Source organism: Ricinus communis, chromosome 9 (assembly GCF_019578655.1).
Source record: "Ricinus communis isolate WT05 ecotype wild-type chromosome 9, ASM1957865v1, whole genome shotgun sequence".
Taxonomy (NCBI): Eukaryota; Viridiplantae; Streptophyta; class Magnoliopsida; order Malpighiales; family Euphorbiaceae; genus Ricinus; species Ricinus communis.
Genome location: NC_063264.1, coordinates 6,350,314 through 6,359,287, shown reverse-complemented (window position 1 = coordinate 6,359,287; position 8,974 = coordinate 6,350,314). Strand labels below are relative to the sequence as shown.

Genomic DNA, 8,974 nt, shown 5'->3' with positions numbered 1-8,974 from the left:
TTCAAGAATACTGACGGGTGCTCTCTCTTATATACATCTCTACGTTGTACTGGTTGGAACATAGATTAGAGGCTGTCTCACTCGTGCAAACTAAAACTTAATCTGCTTCATCAAATCAAAAGCTTTAGAACAAAACAAAAGGGACAAAGCTTTTTTAATAATTTAAAATAAAGGGTTTCTAATTCTATACATGTCCTCTTCTTCCTAAAGCAATTAGGAAAGAAATACAAGTCTAATATGAGAAAACTTTTGCACGATGCTACAACTATGCCGCAGGGGCGTATAAGTTAAACTCTGGATATTCCAAGCTTCCGTTCAAATAGGCGGCGGAGAAGGTAAACTTGCAGAACGCTAGCACCAATTAATGCTGCTGATTCATAGAAGGCTTTGTGAACTGCCCTCCGGCTCATTGCTTCATTAACTGCATCGACATTTAAAAAGAAGAGTCAGCACACATATTGATAGGAGAAGCTAAATCACTTATTGGCCTACTAGGGTAAGATAAAGCAGAAAGAGGAACAGCTCATGTAATGACGAGAATTCAGAGCTTGTTCAGGAATAGGAAGGTCAGAATTGGCTTTAAGTATGATATCTCAAACAAGTCAGGTTAATTCCTTTCTAGTTAAAACAGTTTAAAACTGTACTTGCCAATCTCCCTCGGAATATATTGTCCTGCTTTATGGGCACTATACTAAGTTCAGGTTTGACCTAGTGACTGCACATCATTCCTGAGCATGCAAAATTAACATTAAATGAAAACAATTGCCACCCAGCTGATTATTACCTAATTAGGTATATATAGTTACATGTCCTTCAATAATCATGAATTAATTAACAATTCTTTTCAGCCAATTCCTGTGTATCCAGTTTAAAATATCACCTTCTTTTCATCTACCGAGAAAAGAATTTAAGATTTTAGGTTCTTGATACCTCATTAGGATAATTAAAGCACTATTAGTGAAGTCTAATGCATCAAAAAGGGAAAGAATAATGGCAGGACCATATATCTCAAACAATGAAAGACTACATAAGCAAGATCAGGAACGGACCTATCGCCTGACGTTCAGTCTGAGCCTCCAGCCAATGCTGTTCAAATTGAATGTTATAAAGAGCCTCCTCTAGCTTCCATATCTGATCTAGCAAGGGTTTGAAATGCTCTGCCAAAATCAAGGCAATCTTTGTAAGTCTGACTCTTTATTCCCAAGGATTGGGTCACAAAAGAAGACAAAAGCATGCAAGACTCACCATCTTTTGCATGCTCGTCATAGTATGAAAAATGGCCAACATGTACATCGAAATCGATGGTTTCATGGTACGGAGACTTGTTGGTGAAGCAAAAATGGTGGACGCCTTTTTGTCGTGCCATGAACTCGTACTTATCACTTACCTTGTCTCGAAAATCATGAATTTGATCTCCAGAAGGTCCCTTTATCTGACAATTCAACACAGCTGAAGGATCAGAAGCATGTAGTAGACAATGCAATAAAGGTCAATGGAACCGAGTCCACTGATTAAATCCTCCACGAAGATTTTGAATGAATACTAGTCATCCCTAGGTTCAATTACAGCCACAACTGATACAAACTTCACATAACAATATACTTAACAAACTTGGCCAAAAAGCAAGACTTAATAATAACAATATAAAATTTAAAGAAAGACGAAGTAGACTTTTTGGATCATTTGCAAATAAATCATAGATCCATTTTCACCACCCTGATTTACTCTAATGAATAAAAGAAAAGGTTGGACTTCCACAAAAATATTCTCTTTCAAACTATTAAAATCTAGATACATAAACTAAATGCATGATGTCTACTAGGCCAGTTGAAGGAATTCAGCCATATTGTATGTGGAAAGTAAATCATGACTTAGGGCTTTGAATGACCAATGTGCTAAAACAGAGGCACAGGGTTCTATCTTAAGAATCAGCTTTGCCAGCTTTCATTATCTTTCTGTATGTTATGAAGGCAGGTGCTTGGAAATTCTTCTACTTGTCATGTTATAAACTTCATAACTGCTTCTGATTGCTGGCCGCCAACAATGCCTCAAGAAATTTGGTTCTTTTCAGGAAAAGCAACCAGAGATTCTGGTCATTCTTCCAACATTCATATATTCCAATTACACAAATGAAGAGATCCAACCTCTACAGTTCCTACTACTTCAAGTAAGCTTCCATGTACTAGAAACTAAAAATATCCCAAACCACATTATTCCACAGCCATATTTACTATAAAATCGATTGAAGCACACAATGAGTTAACCATTTCCTGGATTAACTTTCTAGTTTGATTCATAATGAGGTTCAAAATTTAGTCTTCCTAGCTTCTATTTTAGCTGTTACCTCTTTAGTCAATTATAACACAAGAAAACATGAGATGATGCAGTATAAGAAGCATCCGTTCAGTGTATAGAAAATTTAAAGATGAGGTTTGTGTACAAAGTAGCCTAACAGAATGAAAAATTTAGGCAGAGGATAAAAAAGGGAATAAAGCAAATCCCCTAATCAGCTTGCCAACCATTTCTACTTCTATTCCAACATAATAGCCATACGCATTCTACTATATAATCTAAAGATGCAAACAATAAAACTTTAAACTTTTGGGTTACAATTGAACATGATGAGTATTCTACGTTTAGATTACACGATAGTACGACGAATGAGCTTCAACATTGCAACTGTGCTTATGATTGCTAAATTAATTACTTGCTCCAAAAAAATCAAGATGGAAATAAGAGCAAACAGTAATCTAATCAAAGGAAGATGACACTTACTACGAGATCAACACCATCTTCAGTATAATGCCAAGATGAGTCAGTCTTGACAACAACAAAGGAAACATGAACTGTATCCCCTTCATATTTAACATCATGAGAGAAGCATTCCTCCCTATCAATCACAAATCTAATCCCCAAAGCTTCTCGTGCGCTCAACAGAAGTGCTAGCAATACAAAAGAAAATAACTCCTTCATCCCTATTCCCATCTGTAAAACAACAAAGGAAAAAAATTTCCAAACATTAAATAATCAATCAATTTACACAGCATAAGAATCTTAAGCATAACCAAAACCTAATAATGCACGAAATCAAATAGCAAACACGCACATTTACAACCAAACTTTTGTTCCAACACCAATTCTAAATAGATAGGCACACATGTGCTCATATGGATCCTAAACGATTAGCCTAAAACTACATTGGTCAGATATAGACGGGAAAAAATTAGAAAAGAAAGAAAGAAAGAAAACTAAAAATTTCACAAACATTCAAAAGGGTTTTCGGTTACCAATCTTCAAAAAGAAAAACTGGAACAATAAAGAAGAATAAAAATTTCAATTCCCATCAAGCAATCAATATAAGACGAAAGATGAATTGGATAGAAACAATCTCCATCCCAAAATGGAAAATTTCAAAAGAAGAAAAAAATTGAAGGAAGAAAAAACAGAGAAAAAGGGGTTACCTTTGGAGTTGAAATTGAAAGAAATCGACAATGAGACTTTGCGACTTTTAAGACTTTTATTTGAGGCTTTGATGTGTTGTGTTGAGTTGTATTGTGTTCTGTCGTGATGGGCTATGATTCTCTATGCTTCGGTACACTGGACCCTTTTTTTTTCTTGATTGATAAAGCTCCACGTACGTGCCAGCTTTTGGTCAATTAGAGTTATTACTATCTAATTAAGAATTTTATTTTTCCCTCTACCCTCAAAATTAAAAGTACAACAGATGTTTTGTTTTCAATCAAAATAATAGGATTTGATACATTTTCTTTTTATATAATTGTTTCCTAATAGAATTTATGATATTTTTTATTTTTTAATAGTATTATTTATATATTACCTACATTTATAAATTAATGACAAATGTATTTTAAAATTAGAATTATTGCTTAATGAGCTTATTATTTAGTTATATTATAAATTAATAATTTTTTTTTATATTTTAAGAATTATTGTTCTGTACATATATAGAGTAATTTTACAACATCAGTAATTCGTCAATGCCAATAAAATAAGTTAGAGACATATCAGAATTTTGGTTAATATGTTTCAAAGCATATCAAAAAATTTATATTTGATTTTAATAACGATAGATTAATTGTTTACGTTAGATATTATTATTAATTTGATTATAAATAATAATTTAAAGAAATTAAATTTAATCAATTATCAAAACATTTTTAATTTGTGGTTAAATTTGTATTAAATTTAATCAATTGTCAAAATTTTGGTTAATATGTTTACGTTAGAAATTATTATTAATTTGATTACAAATAATAATTCAAAGAAATTAAATTTAATCAATCTTGTCAATTATCAAAACATTTTTAATTTGTGGTTAAAAATTTTAATATTATAAGCAAAAGATTCGAATTTTTTGAGTGATTAGAACTAAAGGAAATTATAACTGTATATATAATTAATCTTGTCCAACAGAAAGAACGGAGAAATTATCACAGGAACCTGAAACTGGTACAGAGAATAAAAGCAAATACAAATGATTTTACAGCTAGAGAACCTGGTAACTTGCCCTTGTCCTTCCTTAGGAAAAGGCCCTGGTACAAAGGCCAGTTGATGAGAACCAGAGACCCACAGAGAAGAAACTGACAAGGCCTTGTCTCATAGTAATGCCTGAGAGTACTTTCACTCAGGATCACTTTCTTCATCACTCCAACAAAGCAAACCAGATTGAGCATGGCAAGTGTAGCTAATACTGTGAACATTGGAGATGAAGTCCCAAACTCCATCATCTCCTTTTCATATCGTTGCAACACATCTTCATCAGCAACTTTGGCAGTGATTACGAATGTTGAATCTGTAAATCCTAGCTTCTTTAAAGTGGTGTCAATGAAGGCAAAGAGGAAGGAGCTTGTTCTGAGGTACAGCCACATCCTCTGCGCATTCCACCAGCCAAGCAACGTGCCTCCAGAAGACAAGTATTCAGCTAAGCTGTAAATGTACTTGGCTGATATCACATAAGCAAATGGAAGGAGCCATGGGCTTGAGACCTGAAACGAACAAAACATGATTTGTTATGTAAGTTTGCATTCACAGAATTCTGATAAAGTTAATGCAAATAGGGAGAGCTTGCACCTGGGGATACAAGGATATGCCTTTAAGGAGATATACTGAAGGAAAGATGGTGTAATAAAGGGTTGCCAAGCAGTTTAGAGCCCAAAGGTTATAGATGCAATAACCCAATTGCAGGCCGAGACTAATCTTTCCATTTGCATATGCAGGGCTATGCTTAGAAAGGAAAACCTGCAAATGACCTTCGGACCATCTTTTGTGCTGCAACAATGACTGAGGCAAGGTGGTCGGGGCAATACCTAAGAAGGCCTTCCTTTCTGGATTCAAATACACAGATTTCCATCCTTTGCAATGGATTGACAACCCTGTAATCACATCTTCTACTGGGCACCCGTATTTCAATCCCATCTGCAATTGGAAATTCTTTAACTTTTAAGATTAAAGAAATATCAAATACTTATATTACTCGAAAGTTAAATGAGAAAAAGGCTGTTAGACCTCATTTCCCCATGCAGTGTTTTGCTCATAAGTAGAGCTTGCAAGAGGCTTTGCTTCTTCTTCTATTTCGTGTACACTCTGTTGCTTCTTGTTACCGTCATCTCTGTTCCATTCAAACTTGCAATCTTTAGTGAACTTTCTTCCACAAAGGGCATCTCTCCTGTGAAAACATCCAGTTCCAATGTATAAAGGGCCTCCAAAACCATCCATACCATGCAATTCCACCTTTATTCCCCAAATTTAGCAAAGAAGCAAAATGAACTGTTAAAATCTAGCATGACAAAACTATATATATATATATAACGTTCATTACAAATTCACTTACATTGCGAGGTACTAAAAGTAAACTACCATAAACATCATTTTTAGTTATGTTGTCAAAATCCTGCGGGAATTGTACAAAAGCAATGTCATGGCTCTTCTTTTCATCCATGAAGAAGCAGAGGGCATCCCGCACTGATAGTGAATCGTTAGAGTACATATCGCAGTCTACATTAAGGATAACGTCTCCATTGCTAATCTTCGACGACACCCTTATCTACGAATATTTGCACAACAATCAAAACAAAACAAAGAAATGATTCTTAAAATTGCGTCAGAGGTCAATAGTCGAGTGTCTGCCGAGCAGCAGCCCAGGAGGCTAGCGATTCAACTCCTGACAGCTCTGAAATTTCCAGAAAATCTAAGAATACGAGTGCATGTATATATGACTCACTAGTGCGTTCATGGCCCCAGCCTTGAAGTTGTGGGGATGCTGAGGTCTCTTCTCTCTAGCGAGGTATACCAGAGTAGGCAATGCAAACCCATCAGCATCTCTTGCATCTACATCTTTCCCATCCATCAGAATCTGGCAAAAGAACATGGGAACTCAAATCATGAAACAGACATACTACAGTTATGCAAGAAAGGGAAAACGAGTAAGTAATGGTATATAAACAGCAGGTGGTTAAATTTACTTGAAGGATGGTGCCATGATCACGTTGTGAAGAGGACGAATCCCACTCAGAAAATCCTTTATGATTGTATCGTGCTTCTTCAGGAATTCTACCAAGCCTTGTCGCAGTTTCAATTCGAGCTTCCATTTCTTCATATAATTTCTGCACCAAGGATTAGCTATATATTCACGGTAATAGTCATCTTCATAAGCTTTAGATACGTTGATCATCATCAGCTATCCATTTTATTTTTTATTTTTTATTTTTATAATATTTACAATTTAGCCCCTCAACTTTAATTTGATACCGTTGTATCTTCAAATTTTCACTTTACGCATCTAGTTACGTTTTCTTAGCTACTCGAAACGCATTATATTTTATGATTGAATCAATGATATTATAAAATTATTATAAAATTCAAAACTTTGTATTACTTTTTCAAAAATAAAGTAAAAACAAAAAAAACAAAAAATTCAAAGTCAAAGTAAATAAAATATGAATAATGTTTTCTAGGAAAAGAATGAACAATTACTAGATATTATAAACATGAAATAATATTTCTCAAAGTAACATACATTAGTATTTTCTAATTAACTTTTACTTTCTCCATCTCAAATCGGTAGTCTTTTTCTCATCGTCTCTTCCAAATATAATTCGTTTTTCTCTTTAAATTATTATTATTAATTTAGTAAGTAATAGCGAGGTGCGATTAAATGAGATTATAGATGCAATGCAAAATGTTCAAGAGTGATTTACCTTAATAGCTCCAAACTCCATATTAAACCGAGTAGATTGAGGAGGAGTGGAAGAATTGGAGCGAAAATAAGCCGAGGGAGATGTTGGTTCCACCTTAAATTTATTACAGAAGGGTATCCATTGTCTTGCAAACTTGGAGGCCTCTAAAAGAGCATAGAATGTAAGAACAGAGCCACCATCATCAGACAGATACACACTCAGCTTTTCTGATGGATAATCGTAAGCCATCACTGATAATACAGTATTAATCACCATTGCAGGTGGCTCTATCATAGGGTTTGCGGTGCACACAAATATATCCACTTGTGGCAAGTTATTTTCATATCTGTTTTAAAGAAACAAATTACATAAAATTAATTCTTTTCGGTATACGTAAATCTAGAATTAATATAGAGTTTAGCGGTAAAATATTTTTTTTAAAGTTCTAAACAACTGTATATCTAAAATTCGAATTCGAAATTTGATTAAGCTAGAAGAAATTTTTACCGTATAATCTAAACCGTTATCAATTCTGTAACATGATTTTGGTATTTTTGTAAAAATAGAAATAAGTTTAATTTTGATCGATTTATCTAAAAATGTAAAAATTTTAATGATTTAGTCAATTCCCCATGATAATTTTCATTTGTCAATCCCAACAACTAAAGTTATTGCTTTATACCAAGCATTAATAAACTTAAAATTTATTAATTTCTAATCTATTTACAAATAATGATTTTAGGTTTATCAATTTACTGTATGAATATCAATGAGGTGTCAGTTGGGGCTCTGTTGATATGATCAATGAGGTGTCATGTGGAGCCTATGTACTCTTAACACTAACACCAATGGATGCTTTCTATCCCATTACATAAAACACGTCAACAAATTATTTTACCTGACTTAACTAATTGGCCAAAATTATTAAAATATTTATATTTTTGAATAAATTCATCACAATTAAAATAAAAAAAAAAAAGAATTATGTAACAATCAAAATACCATAAAGTGAGAACCAGCCGCCTTTTTAGAAGAATGAACTTTCATAAAATGAAAACTAACTGTGTAGAATTGAATCAAATTCTTGCAAGAAATTCTGTCACTTTAACTTTAGTTGTGGAAGCATATAAGAACATATGATCTGGTCTGTATGACAGTTGCAAAGAGAAGAGGACTGTTGAATCATATACCTATGAGAGAGCCTGTCCTTGAAAGGGAACCTGTAAACTCGGTTCCACCTAGCGGCTTGAGTGAAGACCCAGTAAACACTGAACCATAGCTCAGCTGCAACCAAGCCAATCCAGACCCATCTCCCCTCTTCTCCTTCTCCTTCTCCTTCTCCTTCTCCTTCTCTTGGCATGTGACTCAATCTATACGTCCATACTAAACATATAGCCCCAGCCACAGACCCAGCGTAGAGCCTGTATAGGACCCTTCCCTTAGCTTCTTTCGTTTCAAACAATGGAACATACTCGTTGCTTCCCATCTCTCTTATCTCTTCTCACAGGTGGAGAGAGATGCCAATGTCACCCTTAACCACTATTATATATTATAGGGATAATTACTATTTGCCTCTCCATTTTACTATATTATATTAGTTATCTCTTAACACTTAAACCGTCTTTCATTAAACAATCCTTTAGTTTATACTATTTATCGTTTATTTTTGGTGTAATATATATTCATTCTTTATATTTTATTTATTACATTCTAATTTATAAAATTAATAATAAAAAATAATATTTATCATATATTAATAATTTAAAATTAAATTTTAA

General features: G+C 33.7%; 2 protein-coding genes across 3 annotated transcripts; both read right to left on the bottom strand.

Annotated features, from left to right (window-relative positions):
- Positions 1-140: 140 nt before the first annotated feature.
- Positions 141-3,604, bottom strand: LOC107261534 (transmembrane emp24 domain-containing protein p24beta2-like). Of its 2 annotated transcripts, none has more exons than XM_015721564.2 (5): positions 3,462-3,604; positions 2,776-2,985; positions 1,246-1,432; positions 1,050-1,157; positions 141-421 (listed from the first exon to the last, which is right to left on the bottom strand). In XM_015721564.2, the coding sequence occupies exons 2-5, from the start codon at positions 2,983-2,985 to the stop codon at positions 288-290; spliced, it is 639 nt and encodes a 212-aa protein (XP_015577050.1). In that variant the 5' UTR covers positions 3,462-3,604; the 3' UTR covers positions 141-287. The 2 variants fall into 2 exon arrangements, with proteins under 2 accessions (XP_015577050.1, XP_015577051.1); XM_015721565.2 differs by lacking the exon at positions 3,462-3,604 and adding an exon at positions 3,107-3,295.
- A 786-nt stretch (positions 3,605-4,390) lies between these two features.
- On the bottom strand, positions 4,391-8,740 carry LOC8286863 (cellulose synthase-like protein E1). The gene is made up of 8 exons (XM_015721512.3): positions 8,387-8,740; positions 7,218-7,542; positions 6,483-6,623; positions 6,242-6,373; positions 5,852-6,064; positions 5,527-5,751; positions 5,092-5,436; positions 4,391-5,006 (listed from the first exon to the last, which is right to left on the bottom strand). Exons 1-8 carry the CDS (start codon positions 8,680-8,682, stop codon positions 4,452-4,454), a joined length of 2,232 nt encoding a protein of 743 aa, XP_015576998.1. The 5' UTR covers positions 8,683-8,740; the 3' UTR covers positions 4,391-4,451.
- Positions 8,741-8,974: the final 234 nt, after the last annotated feature.